The sequence below is a fragment of the Sander vitreus genome, chromosome 12 (assembly GCF_031162955.1).
Source record: "Sander vitreus isolate 19-12246 chromosome 12, sanVit1, whole genome shotgun sequence".
Lineage (NCBI taxonomy): Eukaryota > Metazoa > Chordata > Actinopteri > Perciformes > Percidae > Sander > Sander vitreus.
Window position 1 is genome coordinate 28,092,313 of NC_135866.1, and position 24,319 is coordinate 28,116,631.

A 24,319-nucleotide genomic window follows, 5' to 3' on the forward strand; every position below is an offset into this window, starting at 1 on the left:
CAGAATCTGTTGCAACAGTTTTTAAACATATTTGATTGTATAGTACTAACTTCCAAATGTGTTTCTTGTACAAGCAGCTTATTACAACCACAACCCATATTAAAGTTTATTGTGGCAGTGACCTCTAGTGACCGTAGTAGGCCCAATTATTACTGGAGCAAAACAGGAAGTCTGCACACTGACATCCTCGAGTAAAAAGGAGAGCTTAAATGTCACGCCCTCAAAGATAAGCAACAGTTGGAGCGGTGGAGTTTTTCTGTTTCTCCCTCGACGAACAATTCATTTGAATCTCATCAGAATCAGCAGACTATCAGCCAAACACTGGTGAGTACACTATCCCAATGAGCTCAAAACCATTTTATGACATAGAAATGTGTATTTTTCATTAAAAACATGTACATCTTGGAACTATTAAAACAGGAAAAATCATACCACAGTGACTTTTCCAACCTGCTTCCTGTTCCTCTGAAATTAGTAATTGAGTTTTTATACCACATATGCAGTTGTTAAGATACAAAAAAAACGGAAACAGCACCTTAACATAATTGATGATTAACTGAATGATCAACTGAAATCTCACTGAAAAATAACTGCCTTTCTGACATTAAAGGGTCATTTGTTTTAGTTTTTTTCAACCCTGACCCTATTTTCCCATGCATTGGCGTCTTACTCCACAGCGCTGTAGAGTTAGGTCTGGCAATGTGAGACTAGTGTCCAATGTGAACAAGAATCTTTGAAGTTGGTCCAGTACAGTCTTGTATAAAGTACTTGAAAGCAATACTTGAGTAAAAGTACAAGTATTTTACCAGAAAATGACTTTGGCAGAAGTTAAAGTCACCTTTTATTAGATTAGATTAGATTAAATTCAACTTTATTGTCATTGTGCAGTGTACAAGTACAAAGGCAGCGAAATGCAGTTTGCGTCTAACCAGAAGAGCAAAAAAAAAAGCTGGTGCACTTTATGTAGCATATTGTATTCTGTGTTCTTGTATTGTATTGAATGTGAAACTATTTGTTGTCTTGCACACCTACACTTTTCTTGGCCAGGTCGCCGTTGTAAATGAGAACCTGTTCTCAACGGCCTACCTGGTTAAATAAAGGTTAAATAAAATAAAAAATGAAATATATATATATTGCAGTGTTATAAGAGCAGAATAAATATGGCTATGTAATATGAACAATGTATGAACAACATGTACAGATATGTGCAATGTAGCAGCAGTGACATTATACTAGTAGTAAGAATAATATATTTTAGATTTATTACATGAGTAAAAGTCTTAAAGTATCTGATATTTACTGTACTTAAATATCAAAAGTAATTTTCTGATATTAAATGTACTTAATTATTAGAAGTAAAAGTTAAAAAAACGTTGATTATGAACTTTATGGCCAAAGGTGTGTAACGTTATCTTCATCACCACTGTCGTCGGGGTGGTCATCGTCTGTTACCATGCCAGCAGAGCCTGGACCAGGTGCTTCCATGACACTATCAGTCATTATGGTTTCTCCTCTTGTTCTTTAGTTTTGGCCTATGGTAGTTTTTTTTGCCGCTTGAAACAAATAGGCATTACGTCACCAACTGGAATGTAAAAAAGCAGGTTTGGCGAGTCATTGCTCCTAGATTGCAAGTTAATGCACACCATAAACTTGCAATGACACGCCAAACCTGCTTTTTTTCCACTAACAAATTTCTTCTGATTTTAGCTTGTGGTAACAAGTAACTAAGATGCTTAGGGGAAATGTAGTGGAGTAAAACAACAACACTGCTCCAGTATTGAGCAAGCGCTGTAATCGGCAGCCGCGAACCGGGCTGCAATGTAACCCTATATGGCAATCATCGTCAATTTCCGTCTACTAATAGTTCTGTTTGTCACTGAAAGGCTCAGATTATTATTCTAAATGTCTGACATCATTATGGAAAGGATACCTACAGAGACCTTATTGTTAAAGAGTGAAATCATTTTTGTCTTACGAGAAACGGCTCTGGAATCGGTATCACCAATAGTTACCCATTAACCTCAAAAGGCTCTGAACATTGTTGTTGACTCAGCAGTTCCTTTCTGTTAAGGAAACTCCCTCTTGGATGTGAAGCAAACAGCAGCAGCAATAGAGCTCAACAGTCCCGCCCACAGCGGGTTCCGGAAGTAAAAATACAATGCAATTTCTCCATTGACAAATTGGAGTATAAGCCATAAAATCGTAACCGTCGATGGTAGACTTAAAACCAGCATGCCGACATGACTCAGCGATTGTATATGCTCATATAGACGCCACAAATCATGGGGCACTACCCTTGTTTTGAGATAAATGTCTTTTATTCGCGATGTCTTGGATAAGTACTTCATTACCCACGATCCTGAACAATCCCACAGTGATGCCTCTGATTGGTGGAACTCATGCTGGTGAGGAGGGGGGGTGTCAGTACCTGATTTGTGCTGCCTGCACGATCCGTCACGAGGATTTACGACACTGCACGAATCACGATCTGTTCCACGCTTCTGACATTAGCCTCTGCCGGGAAGCTAACGTTAGTTTAGCTAACAGCTAATTCGGCTAACCGCCCTCTGACAGCTTGATTCAGTCTAAAATAACGTTAACTCAAACTTAACACTGGCCAAAGCCGTCTACAGCTGACGTAACAGCCGTTATATATGTTAACGGTTATTTTCAGGTTTTATTTTGAAAGTCTTTTAAAGTTATTACATGCTGTCTCAGCTAGCGGTTAGCCGAATTAGCTGTTAGCTAAACTAACGTTAGCTTCCTTTGTTCAGTGGTGAGGGGTGGTTAATGGGATGAGTAGTTCCTTCACTCTGAGATGACGATATGTACACAGTCTTGTACCTTTGACTTTTTTGGGATTTTCTGTTCGTTTTTTTACTCGAAATGATACGTTGTATGCTTATGAATCACGTACCACCTGGTTAGCCTAAGGCATGGTCTAAAACTCTTTAAATACGGATTTTTCCAGACGTCAATGGGAGAAATGAATGGGAAATTTACTTCCGGAACCCAAGGTCTCTCAGAGGAGGGGCGGGACTGTTGAGCTCTATAGTAGTAGGTTGTGTTTAAAGCCGTATTGTAGCAGCCACCAGAGGGAGGCATTGTTCAGGTTTTAATCCCGACAGCAGCAGCACAGCTGAATAATGAGCTGAAACTCACCATAAAGCAGAGGGGAGCTACAGATTCAGTTGATCATTTTCTGTGGATTAATCACTAGCAGAGCGGCTTTAATGCTGAATCAAATTGTGTGGGTTGTTTGAAAGTGTGTAAATGAATATAAAACCAAACTCTTGTTTCACATTAGATGACAGAAACTGATGTAAGCTAAACACAAACAAACATTTCATGCAACAACAGTGAACTGTAATTGTGCCCGTGTACTTTTTCGTTCATTTGATTTCCGATTTTGAAACGAAAAGAGGTTCGGAAATAACGTAAGACTGCTCCGGTGAAAGCCTTGTTTTCATGAACTTCTGGGGCTAGCTGCTAACTAGCTCGGAAGCTAACATTTAATGGCAGGCAGGTTGCTAATTAGCCAATGCTAAAAAGTATGGAAGTACTAGTTTCCCCTGCTTTCTATCAATATTCCTTGGCATTTGTCTTTTGGTGTAGTTTGCTAACATGCTCGTAGACATGTTAATGAACTGTTAGCTAAGTTAACGGTCAACACCTTTTATATTGTAACGTGAAAGCTCAGGCTGCGTTAGCTTCAGCTAAACCACAGCCGTAACTTGCACTGTCCCGTTAAAATGCAACTTCAACCCTCGGATATAACGGTAATCACGTAGCGTTTTTTACTGTATAGACATCTGTATGTGTGTTTGACCTTTTGAAATACTTAGATTAGGTGTGTTACTGTGCAGGTAATATCCGAGGAGCATCTCGCATGATTGTGAATTCTACTGAACCAGACTGAGAGACCATTTAAAGATTCAGGAACCCTTTGTAGGTGTTTTGGATTAATTAGCTGATTAGAGTGGGACACTTTGAGCCTACAATATTGAACCTTTTCACAATATTCTAATTTTCTGAGGGTTTTTATAAACTGTAAGCCATAGTCATCAAAAGTATAACAAATACAGGCTTGAAATATCTCGCTTTGCATGTAATAAGTCTATATAATTAGTTTTACCTTTTAAGTTGAATTACTAAAATAAATGAACTTTTGCACAATATTCAAATTTTTCGAGTTTCACCTGTATGCTTCTGGTTAATTGTTGAAGCAAAATTGCGCCTTTGTACATTTGGTTGTAATGACTGAATTCTTGCTGTTAATATGAAAGTCCATAACGAAACAACACACCATTCTACTTTTGAGGGCTAAATTAAATGAAATATGGCTCGTTTTCCGTTTGAACACATTGTCATCAATATTAACAAGGTTTAAAATGACTCAGAATGTTCAAATAAAATTAAAAGATTCAAAATGAAAACATGGCATTTATCCAAATAATTTCCTTCATAGTAAAAAATGCTACCAGGCTGTCTTGGTCCGTTCGAGCGTATGGGGAGTGATGTAAGCAAAGAAAAATGGCTGACTTGGATGTGGGTGGGGCTTGATGTCAAGCCCCGCCTTCCCACAGGCTGCAGCGAGATACACTTGCAGGGATCGGTGGATTTTTGCAAATCGCACTACAGGCTGTAGGTGCTGCCAGATCTTTTTTTTAAATGACCTGCCTCATGTAGTTCTACTGGAACATAGGGTCAGTTTCAGTAAATATGACAGAAAGTCAGTTTTATAAGTCTTACCTACTGCACCTTTAAATTCTGGATATCGTGATATGACACAAGTCTTTTCCTGGTTTTACAGGCTGCATTACAGCCATGGACTCTGATGCCAGCGGGACGATGGAGGTAGCAGCGCTTGGCCGGCCTTTCAGCCTCGGGATGTTGTACGACTGCCGCAAAGACTCACTCGTCCCAGGTGAGGACTCACATGGAAACATACTTAATGCATTACAACCAAATGTTCAGAAATGTAAGTCATATTCAGCAACATTTTCATCCCAGATCTTTTGACCAGTTTTGCTCCCTATTTATTAGCGACCAAGGCTATATCCAAGTCATGAAAGCCTTTCAAATTTAGTATTTTACTTTTCTGGTTTAATGTAATAAAAAAAAGGAGGGGATGCTAGACAGTTAGCAAGATATCAAGCCTAAAATGGATTCGGTATTCGGCCGAAAATCTGGATTCGGTGCATCCCTAATTTTAACATAACATTTCTGAAAACTTGTAAGGGACCGTTCGGTATTTATGGAATGGACCACCAGAGGAAAATAGGGGAGGGTCATGTGTTTTTATTCTTTGTTGATGGGAGGGTCATCCAATTAGTCTAGGGGGAGGGTAACCCAACTTTTGTATTCATGAGAAGAGCAAAATTTCAAAGTGCCTTGTTTGGTGCATATTTATTCATGGAGCTCCATGTAGCTCTCTCAGTCTCGGCCAATATCACTAGCAGATGGTCCCTCCCTATTTAGTCAGCCAGACCTGTAGCTTAGAGACCGTGGGATTTCTCAAACCCCGCTCGCATCGCACCAGCCAGTGGGTGGTATATCCTTTCGGTCCCGGTGATTATTTGTGAAATTGTGCAAACAACAGCCTTTTCAAGGCATTTGAGAAGGAAGGAGTGGTAGCATGCAAGCTCCCAAATTGACGCTCGTCTGAGAAATTTAGTTTTGGATAATATTCAGCTTTGGCAGCTTTACCTATATGCTAAAATATACAATGACTGAGGAAGCCTAGTGACGAGTCCATAGCAACCAGTGTTGAATTACCCAGTGTGTTTTGTTGAATGGTCTCAATGTTTTATTGTTTTATTTTATGTGAATACTAGTTTACTAGAGGAGTAACTTAGTATTTGAAGTATATGTCATGGCTGTAAAAGACAACGTGAATCTGTAAATCTTTGCCAAGCACAAACCAGTACAATAAATTGCTGGGGGGGTCAATCATTTTGGAGGGTCATCCAAAATGTATTGCTGGTGAAGGGAGGGTCAGGTCTATTTTGACTAAAGGTCCCAAAACTCCTCCGGTGGCCCCTGAAATAAATAACGAACAGTCCCTAATGCAAAAATAAAACATATCAAACAAATGAAATGTAGTTTAAGCATCGTATCAGTCTTTTAGAACGTAACAACACCTCCAGTCTGGCCGGTTCTAAAAGCTGAACTTGATTTTTTATTTTTGTTTTGCAGGAATGACATTGTGGGACCGTGATGACTTGATAAGTCACATTGGAGAAAGGCGGCAGAACTATAATGACTTTGAGATAGTCACATCTGAATCAATTGCAGATAAATCTTCAGCACTAAATGTTGAATCATCACTGAAGGCAAGTTTCTTGAGTGGACTGGTCGAGGTTGGAGGATCGGCAAAATACCTGAACAATAGTAAGACTTCCAAAAATCAGGCCAGAGTAACACTGAAGTACATGGCTACCACAAAGGTCCAGGAGCTGTCAATGAATCATCTTGGAAGAGACAATGTTAAGCATCCTTATGTCTTTGAAAAAGGATTAGCAACACACGTAGTCACAGCTATTCTTTACGGAGCACAAGCCTTCTTTGTCTTTGACCGCAAGGTGTCTGAAAGCGAAAATCATCAAGACATTCAGGGTAATTTGAAAGCGATGATTAAGAAGATTCCCAACATTGCAATAGAGGGTGAAGGTTTGCTTAAAATGGAAGACAAGGACAGAAAAAATGTTGAGAATTTCGCCTGCAGATTCTTTGGAGACTTTTCCCTTGAAAAGAATCCTGTGTCCTTTCAGGACGCAGTAGAAGTCTACCAAAACCTGTCGAAATTGTTGGGAGCCAACGGAGAAAATGCCGTACCAGTGAAAGTCTGGCTGTTGCCACTGACAAGTTTAGATTCCTCTGCCGCTAAACTCGTACGTCAGCTAAGTATAAGAGGAGTTCAAGAATCACAGAGAGTCCTGGAGGACATGAGTGAGCTGGAAATTAGGTGCAATGATGCAATGAGATCCACCACTGTACAGCAGTTCCCACAGATTGGGAAAAAGATTAAAGCTTTTAAAGAGATGTGCTCCGAGTTCAAGCAGGAATTCCAACAAAACTTGGCAAAGAAACTCCCATCAATCCGAGGAGGAGGAGAAGAGGAGGCTGGGCTCACAGAGATCCTGAAAAAGAGACATTCTTCCCCTTTCAGCAGCAAAAACCTGAACGAGTGGATGGACTGCAAAGAGGCAGAAATCTGCATCTTACAGTCTTTCACCAACATGATGAAAAACACCAAGATCGTCCCATCTCAGAATCATCTGTACAAAGAGATTCAAAGTGCAGAGCACACTGTGTGTTTTGTTTTCACCTCACTGGGAAGTTCTGAACCGTACCTCTCAACTTTGTCAAACTACTTGAAACAAACACCCAAACCAGACGACCCTCAAGATGCACTTTCTCATGATGTAGAGAAGGAACAATGGTACCTTTCAAGTGAAGTGCCAGATACAATGAGGGAAAAAGCAAAGCTCTTCAGTGACTTTGCAGAAGCCAACAAGGAGAACAAGAGCATTAAGTTCCTGACAGTGGGTTCACCAAATGAGACACAGAAAGGCTCTAGCATCTACCTTTATAAAGACGGCTTTTCAGTCAATAAGGACTTTGAGCCGCCTGCAAAGCCTGAAACAGTAACAGTGAGTGATAAAAACCACAACAGCGTGACACTGAAGATTTCTCCACCCAGATTGGGAGCAGAGAACATCACCTCCTACTCTGTTGAGTACTGTGTCAGTGGAAAGGATGAATGGAAGCAAAAGACAGCATCCAAAGATGAAGAAGTCACAGTGAGCGATCTGAGTCCCAACACAGCGTATATGTTGAGATGCAGAGCGGTGACCTCAGTGGGTGTTGGGCCAGCTGGTGAAGTCAGTGGTTCTATTAAAACCTTACCTTGCAGCCCTCCTGGAAAACCTCAAGTTGAACCAAACTCAAGTGAGTTTTCCGTTAGCTGGGAGAAACCTGCAGAGCTTGGAAGAGATGTCCACATTTTCAGCTACATTGTAGAGTACACCAAAACGGACAATGGGATCAAAGAGGAAGATCTCCAATGGAACAAAATCATGGCAAGAACTAACAGGGCGATCATTTCAGGGCTTCAGTCAGAGACAGAATATGTTGTCCAGATCAGATGTGATTGTGGTGTAGCAGGAAGAAGCAAAGAGAGCATCACCGTTAATGTCTGCACAACAAAGTTTGCACCTCTCGTCGAATTCCTCAAAAGCAATAGCAAAAGAATGAATACTGAATCGCCCTCGGTTTATGAACTGACTCTGACAGAAGAAGATATGGACAAAGATGGATGCCGAAGATACAGTTTTGGCAAAGAAAGCACAAGGCAAAATCGCACAATTGTGCTTTTTGGTGCGAGCGGATCAGGAAAGTCCACTCTCATCAATGGAATGATCAACTACATGTTTGGTGTACAGTGGAAGGACAATTTCAGATTCAAACTGGTGGATGAGGATCAGTTGGTCTCTAAACTCACGGTGTACAAAATCAATCACCAGGAGGGTTTTCAAAACGACTACTCACTGACCATTGTTGACACTCCACTCCTGGAAAGAAAGGAGGAGATCAGAGAACAGCTGCATCTGTTACGTTCAGCTTTCTGTGATATTGACGCTGTGTGTTTCGTAGCTCCGGCTGCTTTAGCCCGACTCACCCCGTCACAGAAATGCGTGTTTGATACTGTGAACTCAATCTTTGGCAAAGTTCTGGCAGAAAATATCCGGGTTCTGGTGACATTTGCAGACGGCCAGCAACCACCAGTTCTAGTGGCAATCAATGATTCAGGTGTCCCATGTCCTAAAACAAAAGACGGGCTGCCAATTCACTTCAAATTCAATAATTCCGCCTTGTTTGTAGACAACAAGTCATCTGCCGCAGACAGCAGTGGGGAAGACGACGACAGAGGCTTTGATCACATGTGTTGGAACATGGGGACCAAAGGCATGAAGAAATTCTTTGCTGCTCTGCATGTCATAGACACCAAAAGCTTGATAATGATGCAAGAGGCCAACATTACAGAAAACAACGACATTATGAGATTGTCTGAGGCTTTACAAAATATAGCTGTTGAACTTGAAAAGGATGACATACTTCAAGCGTTACTCAATTCCAGATTTAAGTAAAAGGAGGATAAAGAAAAAGGTACCTGAAAGCCTCAGAGGCTAAGAGACCTGTTCAGTGATTGAAAAAAACTCTGCCCACCAATAACTTGTTTTATTTTTGTTTTTTTCACATAGAGGTTTGAATACATGTACTGTATAGTATATTTCCATGGCATTCTGTTTATGTACATATTTTTTGACACTGGTTTTCAGCTTCCTGCTTATTTTGACATTTTATCTAATGAGTTTATTTTCCTGGAGATTTTTAAAACAAGAAGACAATCTGAATCATTTAAGTTCCTCCTGATGCTGTATTGGCTTACATTATATTGTCCTGTAAGGTAATACGATGGCTCTCACTGAAAAATGGAAAAATAATTAAAAAAATAGACTAGAAATAAATGTAATTATTCCTCAAGTGGTGTCTGTTGTCCTCTATCAGTGTCGCCTTCTTTACCTTCTGCAACTACATTTTCTCTTCCGGGACCTTTCAGGTCAGCCTGCTGACAACCACTTCAATCCATTCTACAGCAGCACTGCAAAGTAACTAAGTAACTACATTTACTCAAGTACTGTTCTCTAGTACAGTTTAGAGGTACTTGAGTATTTTTAATTCAAGATTCAGATTTTAGAGGGGAATATTATAGAATAGAATAAATATATTAAAAACTAATTATTTAAGCCTATAAAATACAATGCAGGGTTAAAGATTAAACATGGTTTTCCACCTTTTGACTTTTAAATGTTTCTGAGTTGTTATCAGTTCCACTAAAGACATATTTCATCTTTAAATTTCTCAAATATTTTCTTTTAAATAACTGGTTGAGGCCCAAACTAGCGTTTTCCTGTATTTCACCAAAAAGGCAAATATAAATGTGTTTATCAGAAGTTCATTTCTTCTCTCGTTAATCATCTCACAGCCCCCCAGGTTTATCTGGTGACCCTTTGGAGGGCCCGACCCCTAGGATGGGAGCCTCTTGAATAACTTAGTGTAAATAAAGCAGTTAAAAGTAGCTCCACTTCGAGCAGCTCCAACAGGAACATGCTGCTCTTACATTGATACTTCAGTATTTGCTATCTAATAATGCCACATAGTCAGTTACCATTCATAATAAACATGCATTGTGTCATACATAACGGTAAATGGTATCAAACCAGTGAAAGTGCAGATACAATCTCTGTGTGACTTCTCTTTGTGTAGTTAATGCAGCCAGTAATGGTCAAAGGTTGAAATTGATCAGGAGTGTCTTGTGTGTTGCTAGATAAGATAAGTTGGGGAGACCAGGGACAGTTGTAACACTTTTTGCAAATTTTAGCAATACATTAAAAACCATTTACACTGGAATAACCACATTTTTATATTATTAACTTCAATCTGTCAACTGCTGAAACAATGTATTTAAGTGGTTTTATGAAATATGTACAGGTTGCAACATTTTTTTTTAATACAGTCTATCCACTGTTACAACCAATATACATAATGAATCAATCATATACTCAAAATGGAAAATATTATTTATCAGCCATGTTATTGTGACTATTTATTTCATGTTTTTAAGTAATGATTACCTTTTTTTCATACTGCATGACAAAAAAGAGGTGACGCCGTCAAATTATAATGCAAGAAAATGATTTAATGGGTAGAACGCCTCAAAAAAGTTTAAACATGAACTCAAACATTCTCAACAACAGAGAGAGAGGCCTAGGCCTAGTCCGAGTCCCAGTTGTGGCAAGTGTAAAAATCCTACTTTAATTTGCACATTAAAGGGAAACTATGCAGTTTTTTTTTAGCTTAATTTACCTTAACTTAAAGGGGAAAGCCGGTGTTAAATGGGTTTAAGTTATGTTAAGTATGACCCACAACCACAAGATTGAGGGATTTCCCCTTTAACAGCTTCAGAGTCATTGTAATGGTTATTTGACTTTCTGGGGTGGATGGTGGCGAGAAAACAGCAAAGAAATTGCCAAAACTGCACAGTTTCCCTTTAATACCAATATCTGCAACTCTATCCCTAACCTTAGCTAGTTTTTAAATATAAATTAAACATGGTTGGTATCACCAACCATGTTTTCGTCTCATGTGAGTTAGCTTGACTGCTAGTTTGACACTTGTTAGCCATTTCTATGTTTAGCTTACAAAACAGTGATTCTAATAATACTTGTTTGAATTCATAGACATTTGATCTTATAACAGCATCCAAAAAAGTACATCAGAAAGAAAAGTAATTTTTTTACCTCAAAAACAACAAACTAACTAACTGAGCAGGAGCACAGTTGAGTGTCATCACTCTAGGTTGTTTCTGATTGGAGGAATTCAAGGTGTTACAACCATCCCCTGTTACAACTGTCCCTGGTCTCCCTTCTTGGTTTCACATGCAATTATTAAACACACTCTCCCCTGCAGAGATGATCATTTGTGTGCCATATTGTCGGCACACTGTAGTGTGCCTCATGTGAGGAGGGCCCAAAAAGATGCTAGAATAAATAGCTGTGGATGCAGGGAGGGGCCCATAGAAAATGCCTTTCTACAGGGCCCAGAATTTTGTGCTATGCCCCTGGGCGTAACCAACATGTGGTGAAGTGCAGGAGCTGACAGGCCCCATTCACTGCAGAAACACATGCTGTTTAGATCACAGCTCAAATTAGTTTTAATTCCCAGGAAGTGAAACTCAGACAGGCGTTGTCACTCAGAGGTGATATGGCGCAGGAAGGAGTTACAGCAAGGAGATACAATCTGCTGTCTTATGTCTTACGTGAGTAATTCTCAAAGTCCGGACTCCCGTCCGGATCCGGACCGGACGTCAAGTCAATCCGGGCCCAGCCCACACCTCGTAGGAATGCAACAATACAATTTATTGAAGTGGTTTAATAGTAATCAATACATCGTTAGTCTTGTAGAATATAGTAGTCTATTTGAAATGTTACAATGATCATTTATCTCCCGGGATAAACATCATAGTTTGCCCGTTTGACTAACTGCCGTTCACGTTCAATATTACCGAGTTAACTGTCGGCTAACAGGCTATGCTACACGTTTAATATTACCGAGTTATAGGTCGGCTAGCGTTCACGTTCGACATTAGCAAAACCAAACTTATAATAATCTATACTATAGATTATTATTTACATTTGATAATAAAACCCATTTCCCATGTGCCCTGAATGCAGCATCAGTGTTACAAGGTGGGACTCCTGTATGTAAACTAACACAGTGTGATATTACATCTCTCTCTTTACTGATTTGAAACTTGTTTAAAGTTTGGGCCGTGTCTTCCTGCAGTGTCTATCACATCAAGTGAACAAGTCAAACCTGCTGCACACCACAAGAGGGCACCTTCGTCCTGTTAACCAGGGATGTAATAGAAGCCCATTTTGTCACACATCAAGGTTACTGGTGGAAATGCTGCAAGTCATTATGAATTCAATTGAAAACGAAAGCATTCCCTATGATGTGATATAGGTTCTAACACTGATTGGTTTTATGTAGTTTGTTTAGGCTATACTCTGCCCTGAAGACAGTGATCTCCAGTGTTTGACATTATCCTTTTGTTTTTTCTGGTTATCTGCTGTATTTGAATACCACACACACACACACACACACACACACACACACACACACACACACACAGAGAGAGAAAAAAAAATCCTTTTGTGGCATTTATTTCAATCACCACACATACACTGACTGTGAATGATAAAATAACAGTAAGAACAGACACGGCAGTTTTTAACATGTGCAGAAATACTGTAAAAAAAACACATTCTAACGTTACTAACAAATCGTTTCCCATGGATGCGGACAACCTTTTGACAACATATCAGCGTCTTTTGTGCCATTCTTCAAAACAGTTCCTGGTCAGCTGCAGACAAAGGGGAACATCACACTCCTTGCACTTCCACAGAGTGTTCAGTTTCTTTCCCTTGTCCGTCCTGCACAAGACACAGGTCCTGCGATCGGCAGACGCCACCTCGCTGGCGTCGGCGCCCAGTGCTGCCACGGGAACAGGCACATGCTCACTTGTTGTGTCCGATTGGACCGTGTCTGATTGGACTGTTGACGCGCCAAACAGCTGCGCAGTGAGCTCCTCCGTGAAGGCCTTGTGGGTCATCGCTTCCTCTCGTCTCAGCGACGCCACTTCTTTGTGGAGGATGTACGCGTTCGTGGCAGCAATGTCCAAGAAGTGCAGAAAGAGCTTCCGGTACCATTTCATGGACTTGTGCTGCGCCGTGTGGTACTTAATCAGTCGGTCCGACAGGTCGACGCCCTTCATGTTCCGATAGTACTCGGCGACAGGCGAGGCGTCCCCGGCGACGGCTGCGTGGATGGTGGAGCAGACGGAGACCTCTTCTGCGTCCATCCACTTCACAAAAAGCAGAGGACCGTCCCTAATCCACCTGTAAGATCCCTTGCTGGACTTCCATCCAGCGCATTGCTTGCGTTGCGTGGGCAGTCCTTCCTGTTGTCCCGGTACGTCCCACAAGCAGCAAAGTGTTGTGCGTGCAAGTCCCTGAGGAGCTTTGGGCTTGTGTGAAAACTGTCCATGTACACGTGATACCCAGAACCCAGGTAGGAGCGAGTCACGAGGGACGTTACAGAGGTATGTGAAAGTCCGACGTGTCTTTCAAAAATCAACTGTGTAGCCGTTGCTTGAGTCGACGAGTGCGAACAACTTGAAGCCCCACTTCGATCGTTATCATTCTTTCGTTCACCGCGAGGACCTTGTGAGGATGATAAAGGGCTTTGCAGGCGTTCTGAATGTCGTCAATGAGGGGCTTCACCTGGAACAGGCCGTCGTGTTCTGGTGTGCCTCGCTTTTTGTCGTTGTCTTGGTCCTTGTCAGGATCGCTCATGTGAACGTTCCCGGAAATGGTTGTGTATCTGCCCCTGGACATCACTGTTGAAGGGAATGGAACCAGTAATCCCTGATTTGGTCCAGCTTTATTATCGCCATGTAAAAAGAGAGTCCAATGTACTTGTAGAAATCATCGATCCCAACATCAGTCCACTTGTATTTGTATCCTTTTGCGATATTCCTGGCAGCCTGTTTAGGTTCGATTACAATAAAATGCAGTTAGCATGAAACCAGAAGTGCAAAAGAATGGTGTTATTTATAGCAAAGTGACGTAAGTACCTGTTTGTGTTCTGACACAGTGTCCTGACAGTGGACTCAGTGAAGAACAGCTTAAACAGGTCCAGAGGAGTGTATGTGTTTGTTGTACTCAGCTGGACTCCGGATGGTCGTGCAGGACGAAACCGCATCTTTGGTGGAGCCACATCGACGTCTTTCGGGCTGCCTGTGAACTCTGGCCGTTGCGTTTGCCTTTTTGCTGGTTGCGTTATATTTCTGTAAATATAATAACAAAAGTAGGCTAATGAGGAAATGTAGCATATTCAGATAAAAACAGAAGAAGAGGAGGGGTGGGGGGGAATCCTGTTCGCTGCTTTCTGGCCCCTCACAGCTCAGCTCTTACCAGAGTTTGTTGACTGGTGCGATAACTGCCACTTAGAACTGAACATCAACAACGGCAAAGAAATGGCAGTAACATTTTCCATCAAACAGATGCAGCAGTCACCTCCATCCCTGTCTGACCCCCCCCTTTTCACCCTCTGTGAGCAGCAGACCATAAGAACAGCAGGAAAGCAGAATCCCTGCAGGCCTCTTCTCATGCGGTTCCCTGCATTGGAGTGGCTCCCGTCTGGACGCCGGCTTTGCTGCCCAGGATGCAGAACCCAGAGGAGGAAGAGCCACCTTTGTTCACAGGCCTTTGCAGCTCCTCAACACCAAGCCACCCCCCGGTCCGGGCAGGACCTCTCTGTGTGGAGTTTGCATGTTCTACCTGCGTTTGCTCCGGTTTCCTCCCACCATAAAGACATGCATACTAGGTAACTAGGACTACGGTTGAAAATGAGCCATCTGGCTAACACTGGCACATTTACAGAAATGTTGATTCAGGTGCATTGTCCTAATGAAACTTCTACTTAAGTAAAGGATCTGAGTACTTCTTCCACCACTACCCCCACACTGCAACCCCCCCGACCTATGCTCTAACATTCATGAACAGTGCCAGACTGCTGCCTCCCTTCTCTCTCCCTCCTCCCTTTCTCCCTTGCACTGTTGTGTGATGTACAATCAATCATTTTCAATATAAAATGAGACTTGTGATGCTGCTTTGCTCTATTGCACTGTACACTTTTAAGTAGGCTATATTAAGTATGTTGCCTAGACTCAGGTACGACTACAAAACAAACATGGGCTTCCAATGCCGCACTTACTGAAAGTCTCATTTTATTTATTTATGGTTTACTTAACCTTCAACTGAGAGGTAACACAATCAAATACCAACTTTGCACCATGTGTATTTATTATAAATGTATTTTCTACTTGTCAGAACCAGTGGTGTAGTCTAATTTATTGTAGTGGGTATACTGTACTGTATATTGACAGAATCTGCCTTTTGCGGGGCGTCCCTTTGAGCTAATGAGATATTAATAATAATAATTTAATTACTTTATCAATCCCGCAAGGGAAATTCACTCTGTTGTTGTTATTATTATTATACACATTACACACAGGCCTGAACTACACACACATGCTCAGTACCTCTACATGCACTAATGGAGAGATGTCAGAGTGAGGGGGCTGCCCATGGAAAGGCGCCCCGAGCAGTTGGGGGATTCTGTGCCTTGCTCAACCCAACTCCCTACTGACTGAGCTCCTGTCACCCAATTTACAGTGGACATATCTTTATTTATCCTATGTGAAGAAGAAAAACACAGATGACAAATTAAAGTATATCAAAAATATAATGGAAAGTATGTTGTTACGTGTCATTGGGCATTTTTAAGAGGGTATATGGAAATCCTGGTCACTGGTCAGAACTACTAGCCTATAGCAGTGGCCACATCGTAAAATGTACGTTATAAGATTTCTGTCAATATTTTTGTCACGATTGTATCGTTAAAGGGATATTTAACATATGTATGTAACTCTGCTGTGACTAATGTAAAAAATTGTATGTTTAATCTATTTCAATTGTTTTAATGGCAGCACATAATCACACTTGTCCATACTCGGGTCCAAATTGACCCGGTCTGTTTTGCCTGTTTTATAAAGCATAAAATATACATTTTCCAATTCTGTGTTACATCTTCTAAGCCAACTTCATTCCAACTTATCACTGCCAGTTCTACACTTATGTTTGGAATTGATGAGCATTCATATAAAAATATGCCTAATTTTGAGTTAAAACCCCCAGAAATTATGAATTACTTTAGCTAATAATTAAGATCAGAGGAACATATGTTGATGCGTAATTACAGCCTGTTTCATGTATGGAACCATCTATGTTATTTTTGGGCAATGTGGTTGAAAGAAACCCAGATTTTTGATACAGATCTTTGAAAACGGGTCAAATATGACCCGAGGACCACACAAGGGTTTAAACAAGAACATCAATATGAGACCATTCTGCCAAACTCTGGCAGATGGATTATTGTCGGTGGCATTTTTAAAGTCCTGCAGGTTGAGTCCTGGCTTTCTCCAATATCTGCACATGGCAACTATGATTAAGGTAAAATCAACAACTCTTTTGATACTGGTATTGTTTATCTTTGCAGTGTTAGCTTCAACTGTTGTGAGCTGAAAGTAATGTACTCAACATGCAGATGTTTAATTTCATTTTTTGTTCTAATCTTTACAGCATGTTGAAAAAAACACAGTGAAACCTGCGCTGTCCCTTCAAGAGAAGATGTGGCCTGTGATGTCTGCACTGGGAGAAAACTGAAAGCCCTCAAGTCCTGTCTGGTGTGTCTGGTCTCTTACTGTGATCAACACCTTCAGCCTCATTATGACTCCTCTGCGTTTGAGAAACACGAGCTGGTGGAGCCCTCCAAGAATCTCCAGGAGAACATCTGCTCTCGTCACGATGAGGTGATGAAGATGTTCTGTCGTACTGATCAGCAGCTTATCTGTTATCTCTGCACTCTGGATGAACATAAAGGCCACGACACAGTCTCAGCTGCAGCAGAAAGGACTGAGAGGCAGAAAGAGCTCGAGGTGAGTCAACAAAACATCCAGCAGAGAATCCAGGACAGAGAGAAAGATGTGAAGCTGCTTCAACGGGAGGTGGAGGCTATCAATCACTCTGCTAATAAAGCAGTGGAGGACAGTGCGAAGAGCTTCTCCAGTCTTATCCGTTTCATGAAGTCCAAAAGCACGGCTGTGAAGTGGATGGTCCGATTTCAGCAGAAAACTGAAGTGAGTCGAGTCAAAGAGCTTCAGGAGAAGCTGAAGCAGGAGATCACCGAGCTGAAGAGGAAAGACGCTGAGCTGAAGAAGCTCTCAGACACAGAGGGGATCAATAAAAAGTATAAAAATAAATAAATAAAATAAAGGATGACATTTAAAGAACCCTGTAAAGCTGAAATGGTTCTTAGATGAATCAGTTAGTTCATAGGTTAAAATTAAGATTCCAACTATTTTGAAAATTGATCATCAGTTAATTGGTTATGAATCATGCTTTTCTGTGTCCATGTCTCCGGCGACGTGTGGACCAGAGATAGCTGATCAGCACAGTGATTCAGTGTGAGAAAGAATCTGGTCTTGGTTCTTCTGTCTCTTTAAGAGCCTGTTAACGTTCCTCTCCAGGATTTTGAGAGTCGTCATTGGTGTCAGGAATGGCCCCATTGTCCTTTAAAACAATAGTAGAACTCATTCAGGCACAAGTCGTTAGTAGGATTGGGTATCGTTTGGATTTTTAGGATTCCTAAAAATTCCTACATCAAAGAAAGGCTTTTACGTCCGTTTCGGAGCAACAGAGGGGAAATATTTCAGTCGACACATCAAGTGGACCTGAAATGAGGAACCGAAATTTGTGTTCTAATCCGGTCCGATTCCTACCGGTTGCGTAGGAACCGTTCCATAGTGGAACCGGGTTTCGGTACCCAACCCTAGTCGTTAGTGGAGTGGGGGGGCTTTAGTTTTGCAGCCGGTGATCTCTCTGAGACCCCTTCAAACAGAAGCACAGTCGTTGGCTGAGAACTGCTGTTTCTCAGAGTACAGTCGTTAGCTTCTATCACCGCCCTGCTAGTCTATATCCTCGACCTCCCACTTCCTTTGTGTTGGCATTTTAGAGCACGTTTTCCTCCCATCCCAGAATGCTGTGTGGACTAGCCAGACCCTCCTCCGCAGCGCCGCGGTGGAGGAAGGTCTGACAAAGCGAGACTACAGCCTTGCTAAACCTGTACTTTGACTTTAAAATGACTCTTTTAATGGGCTTTAGTTGAATGTATGTGAGTAGACGATGCATGAAAAACTGTGTTAATTTTCTTTTGAATGGAAAATTCCCCCCAAAAATTAAGCAATATCACAAGAGAAGGAGGGCTGTTGTGCTGAAACACAGCTGTGATTCAGTTGAAGGCACACATTAAGAGAGCTCTAAAGCTCAACAACTGTAACAGAGACAGTTGAAATACGTCTGGACTCCTGGGCCGTATCTTTTAAAATATCTTCATCAAACTCCCTAGTTAGTCACAAGTTATTTGCACCAAAACAAACAAACAACAAAGTATACATTAATGGACATATGAAGACATTAATGGTGTTTTTTTTAAATGCAAAATGCAACATAAAACAAGAACATCAATATTAGTCCGTTCTGCCAAATTCTACTCAAAATCTTTAAAGTCCTGGCCTCTACAATATCTTCACATGGCAATGGTTACCGTTATAGGAAACGATTGTGTATATAAGACTTTGTGCCTTCATCAATTGCTGATTGTGATTTACAGGGGGGATGGGGGGGTTACAACTCCCCCAATAATCAAAACTGACAAGGGCTGTAAAGGACTGTCTTCTGTAAAGCACTTTTTTAACAGGTGTTAAAAGTGGGAGAAAATGTAAAAGACTCTTTTGATATTGGTGTTGTTTATCTTTGCAGTGTTAGCATCAACTGCTGTGAGCTGAAAGTGATCAAATGAACTCCACATGCAGATGTATAATTTAATTTTTGTTATAATCCTCACTGCATGTTGAAAACAAAGAGTGAAACTTGCACTGCCCTGTTAAGAGAAACCCCCTCCTTCTTGAACGTGTGAAAGCTTAATCACTCCTCCCTCTTCTTCCTGCTCTCACAGAAAACACAGCAACCTCCACACTCAGCACATGTTGCCTTGGTCCCTCCACCTCACTGGAGTCTGAAAAAACAAGAACAAAAGGATCTAAGTTCAGTTTTGAGTCTGAGCAGACGGACTCATATTTCTGTTCAGAGAAACCAGTCACTGCCAGGAGGTGAAATGGCGCAGAAAAGAGCTGGACTGGGAAAGCTTCTCTTGTTCGATCTGTCTGGATCTACTGAAGGATCCGGTGACTACTTTCTGTGGACACAGCTACTGCATGGACTGTATTAAAGCTCACTGGGATGTGGAGGATGAAAAGCAAATCTACAGCTGCCCTCAGTGTAGAAAGACCTTCACACAGAGGCCTGTCCTGCTGAAAAACACCATGTTAGCAGATTTAGTGGAGGAAATGAAAAAGAATGGACTGCAAGCTGCTCCTGCTGATCACTGCTATGCTGGACCTGAAGATGTGGCCTGTGATGTCTGCACTGGGAGAAAACTGAAAGCCCTCAAGTCCTGTCTGGGGTGTCTGGTCTCTTTCTGTGATCAACACCTTCAGCCTCATCATGACTCCTCTGCATTTGAGAAACACGAGCTGGTGGAGCCCTCCAAGAATCTCCAGGAGAACATCTGCTCTCGTCACGATGAGGTAATGAAGATATTCTGCCGTACTGATCAGCAGTGTATCTGTTCTCTCTGCTTAATGGATGAACATAAAGGCCACAACACAGTCTCAGCTGCAGCAGAAAGGACTGAGAGGAAGAAAGAGCTCCAGGGGAATCAACAAAACATCCAGCAGAGAATCCAGGATAGAGAGAAAGATGTGAAGCTGCTTCAACAGGAGGTGGAGGCTATCAATCACTCTGTTTCTAAAGCAGTGGAGTACAGTAAGAAGATTTTCTCCAGTCTTATCTATTTCATCGAGCGCGAAAGCACGGCTGTGGAGCGGAAGATCAGAATCCAGCAGAACACTCAAGTGATGCGAGCCAAAGAGCTTCAGGAGAAGCTGAAGCAGGAGATCACTGAGCTGAAGAGGAAAGACGCTGAGCTGAAGAAGCTCTCAGACACAGAAGATCACAACCAGTTTCTACACAACTACTCCTCACTGTCACCACTCAGTGAATCTACAGACTCATCCAGCATCAATATCCGTCCTCTGCGCTACTTTGAGGATGTGACAGCGGCTGTGTTAGAAGTCAAAGGTAAACTACAGGACGTTCTAAATGAGACATGGACACACATCTCAATGACTGTGACGGAAGCGGATGTTTTACTGTCAGATCCACGACGAGAGCCCAAGACCAGAGCTGACTTCCTAACATATTCACGTGAGATCACACTGGATCCAAACACAGTAAACACAATGCTGCTGCTATCTAAAGGGAACAGGAAAGCAACAGTAATGAGAGAAAAACAGATATATTTCCGTCATCCAGACAGATTTGATGTTATGACTCAGGTCCTGAGTAGAGAGGGTCTGACTAGACGTTGTTACTGGGAGGTGGAGTGGAGAGGGAGAGGAGTTGAAGTAACAGTTGCATACAAGAATATCAGCAGAGCAGGGTGGTCGAATGAATGTGAATTTGGACTCAATGAGAAATCATGGACATTAAGATATAAAAAGGACAGTTATACATTTTGGAAAAACAAAGTTCAAACTCCCGTCACAGGTCCTGTGTCCTCCAGAGTAGGAGTGTACCTGGATCACAGTGAAGGTAGTCTGTCCTTCTACAGCGTCTCTGAAACCATGACTCTCCTCCACAGAGTCCAGACCACATTCACTCAGCCGCTCTATGCTGGAATTCGCCTTTACTGTTATGGAGAAACTGCTGAGTTAAAGTGAAATAGACAGCAGTGATCCTCATCTGTGTCTGTTTAGCCATGGAGGCTTTCACTGCTCATCATGATGTTTGTTGATTTCTCTGTTCTCTGTGCTCTAAATCAGTGTTTCTCAAATGGGGGTACGTGTCCCCTGGGGGTACTTCGGAGGACTGCAAGGGGTACATGACATTTTTTGCAAAATGGTTATCAGTTACAAGGCTGTAGTTACTTCTACTGGCTTTTTTCCAAAGTTTCAGTGTGGTCTTTTCTGCTTTATCGGAAATCGGAATTGTTTTGAAAGTGCTTTACTTCTACTGGCTTTTTTCAAAGTTTTTGTCACTTTTTTCGAAGTCTGTCGCTTATTTGAATTTTTTGTCACTTTTGTCGCACTAGTGTTGCCATCCTTCTTTCTACTGTGTTAAGTTTTTGTCGTTTTTTTTTCCATCAGCATTTAAATGTTTTCCAGGAACAAGGCTGTTGTTTAGTAAATCTATCGCTGACATCGCTGTATTGTTCCTCTTTATAGAGACTTTTTTTTCCTACCAAAAATTATTCACGCTGGTTGGGGGGGTACATGGCTTAAAAAAAAACTTGCTTGAAAACCACTGCTCTAAATGTTTGATACATATTTGTATTGAAGCATTTGTAGGTTGTTGTTTCTCTTCCGCTGCATGGATCTGAAGAGAGAAAACACCAGACTTCCTTTATTGTAGATATTTTGTTCTCTTTGTGTACATTTGTAAGGCCATCTGTAATCAAATTAGCATTTACTTGTTTGGCAGACCAATAGTTATTGTTATGAGGTATTATAGAATTGTAATACTTCTCATCTTAATCAATAAGGAGATTATTCATTATTGTTTTTTACATAGCTGAGATTCAAACAAGGTGAATCTGTACATGGAATCATTGAACAGACTTCACTGATGGGATGTGTGAACAAACTGAAGGTTGACGAATAAACAAACATGAACAAAGTATTTTCTTCTTGTCTTTATTCCAGGGTATCAAATAAAACTGATGGAGAAAATGTAAAAATGATATGAAAGTATAACTGAGGTAGTTTTCCTCCTCACAAAGGACAGTGTTCATGTTTAGAGTCAGTGAGTCTCAGTCCTTTCTACTTTTCTCACTACAGCTTTTAGAGAAATGAGCAGTTTTCGGTCACTTCTTGCTTAAAACCATTTTCTTTGTGCCCTGAGCTTTAAAGAGGATTTCATTACATAAACTCAAAGAAGGGAAATAGTCAGACATTAATTTGGTTAAGTTTAGACGTGAAGGTGTTTTGTTAGAATCCTGACAAACATAAGACAACTTATATTGTGTATGTTGTTGACTTGAGATCCAGGGTTTCTGAATCTGTCATTCTACAAAACAGCCTGCTGCTGTGCTGAAGAGCCTTTGCTCAACTGACAACAAGGAGATGCATCCCCAAAAGTCACATGAGGGTTTTGGACAACTGTGATTGATTTATTGCACTATTACAGGTAAAGTTACTCCACCTTTCCACCTTTCATTCGGGAATCATTTTATAATAATTATTATATCCATATGAAAACATGCATTCAGTTCAACATTAAAAGGACTCAGTGTCTGAAAGCTACATGTTTAGTCTCAATTTTAAGACATAACCATTTGTAGTGTTGTTCCTGAGAAATATTCTAGTCTTCACAGTGGTGAGTGACTCAGCTTTTACAACAAGTGAAGTATATGATTATTTACATTTGTGTGTACAAGTATGTCCATGTTGTTTATTCAGGATTAAAATTACTATACATTTTAATAGTTGTATATTCAGAATTAATATGTAAAACAGTAAAACAGCAGTTGATGAGCCCCGGTGCAAGACTTAGATTTGGACACATTGGACTAAACAGTTCACGGTTCAAAATAGGTAGGCATAATCTAGATGTGATTACTGTGGGCAAGAAGAATTACAAGAGTATATTATCCTATATTGTTAGAGATATGTGGAAGAAAGATATGTATTAATTTATTATTATTACATTTTTTGTTAATGTTTTGTAGGCTATATATTAAATATTCTAATCCACACTCCATATCTACCAATTGGTGGCGGTAATGCATCAAATCGACCTCAACCTCCAAGAAGAAGCCCCGGGGGTTAGGTGTAGTAAGTCGGATTCCACCACTAGAGTTCTCCCGGTTCTCCCTCTGGTTCATCCGCTCCGCTCGGCTCTGTTGGCGCTGTCTGTGTTTACCTCCCAGCCCAGCGCTGCTGTACTGTGGCCAGCTGGACACAAACAACCATCCTCAATCTCACCTAGCCCGAACAATACTAATGTAAGCTGCCTCGCTTTTAATCCTTCGAGGATTTCCTGCAGCGCTGTGTGTACGTGACACTGTAGCAAAGGTGAGTTAGATTTTTTTATTATGATGAAAATGGCTCAGTGACAACACGGCGGCTAGCACTGTTAGCTTAGCCGTAGCTGCCTTTTCTATCCCGTGATGGAGGATTGTGAACATGGCGCCCTCCAAAACAAACGATTAGGTGGCTGGCTGTGTTTTGCCGTTTTGTGACTGCGGATAGAGCTTCTGGTAGACCCGAAATACTACTAGTTTGTCGCTTTGTTTGTGAAGCTTGTCTGGGTTCGCTGACAAGTTGGCTAGCTTAGGTTTACCAACCAACCAGCTATGGTGAGCTACAGTTCACTAGCATCGCTAATAGAAATTAACTAACCACGACAGCCTGTCTGCCCGTCAACCATTGAGTTTACGTGCTTTTTCGGGGTTATGTACTGCCATTAAATATATATTCAATGCAAACTGTCTGGTTTGAGGTATTTAGTGCATGTTAAATCAGTAATTCTGTCTCGACACGCGTTGGTTTGGACGTTAGCTTAGCCTGCTACTAGCTAAATTCAGCTTCTTGAATGGCAGTGCCTGTGGCCTTTTACGGCTAACCTCTTTGTTGCCAAATCTACGACTGGTGTTTAGAGTTCCCATATCATGCTAATTTTTTCAGGTTCATTCATGTATTTTGGCTTCCTATTAGAACATGTTTACATACTTTAAAGTTCAGAAACTACATTTTTCTCATACATCTGAATATACCTGTATTCGCGCTCTGTTTTAGCACCTGTCTCTTTAAGCCCAGTCTGCTCTGATTGGTCAGCGTTTCCAGAGTCTCTGCTCTGTCATGTCATTGCAGCCGGGGAATGACTGTAGTGGCACTTTTTACATATATATATTTAGTATTATTGTGCACAACCGTAAGGAAAGTCCTGAC

The 24,319-nt window shown here is 41.2% G+C and overlaps 4 protein-coding genes across 10 annotated transcripts in view; all 4 read left to right on the plus strand.

Annotated features, from left to right (window-relative positions):
* The first annotated feature begins 208 nt into the window (after nt 1–208).
* Nucleotides 209–9,549, plus strand: LOC144527130 (cytolytic toxin-beta-like). 2 transcript variants are annotated; one of them, XM_078265019.1, is made up of 3 exons: nt 209–324; nt 4,814–4,927; nt 6,199–9,549. In XM_078265019.1, the coding sequence occupies exons 2-3, from the start codon at nt 4,828–4,830 to the stop codon at nt 9,150–9,152; spliced, it is 3,054 nt and encodes a 1,017-aa protein (XP_078121145.1). In that variant the 5' UTR covers nt 209–324; nt 4,814–4,827; the 3' UTR covers nt 9,153–9,549. The 2 variants fall into 2 exon arrangements, with proteins under 2 accessions (XP_078121145.1, XP_078121146.1); XM_078265020.1 differs by lacking the exon at nt 209–324 and having other exon boundaries at nt 4,903–4,981.
* Nucleotides 9,550–13,998: 4,449 nt separating this feature from the next.
* Nucleotides 13,999–18,027, plus strand: LOC144526125 (tripartite motif-containing protein 16-like). The gene is made up of 3 exons (XM_078263340.1): nt 13,999–14,047; nt 14,750–14,928; nt 16,844–18,027. Exons 1-3 carry the CDS (start codon nt 13,999–14,001, stop codon nt 17,513–17,515), a joined length of 900 nt encoding a protein of 299 aa, XP_078119466.1. The 3' UTR covers nt 17,516–18,027.
* A 1,345-nt stretch (nt 18,028–19,372) lies between these two features.
* On the plus strand, nt 19,373–21,979 carry LOC144527132 (tripartite motif-containing protein 16-like; the record flags this gene model as incomplete). The annotated part of the gene is made up of 1 exon (XM_078265022.1): nt 19,373–21,979. A coding segment is annotated over one exon (1,719 nt), but the record flags the coding sequence as incomplete, so codon positions are not given.
* A 1,247-nt stretch (nt 21,980–23,226) lies between these two features.
* The window catches only part of zmynd11 (zinc finger, MYND-type containing 11), a 41,807-nt gene continuing 40,714 nt past the window's right edge, over nt 23,227–24,319 (plus strand). For 4 of the 6 annotated variants that reach the window (XM_078265027.1, XM_078265026.1, XM_078265028.1 and 1 more), the window contains exon 1: nt 23,228–23,443. The gene's annotated coding sequence lies outside the window, so the exon portion shown is untranslated. Of the gene's footprint in view, nt 23,444–23,565; nt 23,728–24,319 lie in introns of those variants that run through there. The other 2 variants (XM_078265023.1, XM_078265025.1) reach the window with 2 other exon arrangements.

Excerpts from the sequence above, each read along its gene's own strand:
- LOC144527130 (XM_078265019.1), top strand. The coding sequence starts at position 4,828 with ATGGACTCTGATGCCAGCGGGACGATGGAGGTAGCAGCGCTTGGCCGG. Across the intron at positions 4,928-6,198 it reads CAAAGACTCACTCGTCCCAG|GAATGACATTGTGGGACCGT; the intron begins GTGAGGACTCAC and ends TTTGTTTTGCAG.
- LOC144526125 (XM_078263340.1), top strand. The coding sequence starts at position 13,999 with ATGGTTGTGTATCTGCCCCTGGACATCACTGTTGAAGGGAATGGAACC. Across the intron at positions 14,048-14,749 it reads TGTTGAAGGGAATGGAACCA|CAGACCATAAGAACAGCAGG; the intron begins GTAATCCCTGAT and ends CTCTGTGAGCAG. Across the intron at positions 14,929-16,843 it reads CAACACCAAGCCACCCCCCG|AAACACAGTGAAACCTGCGC; the intron begins GTCCGGGCAGGA and ends GCATGTTGAAAA.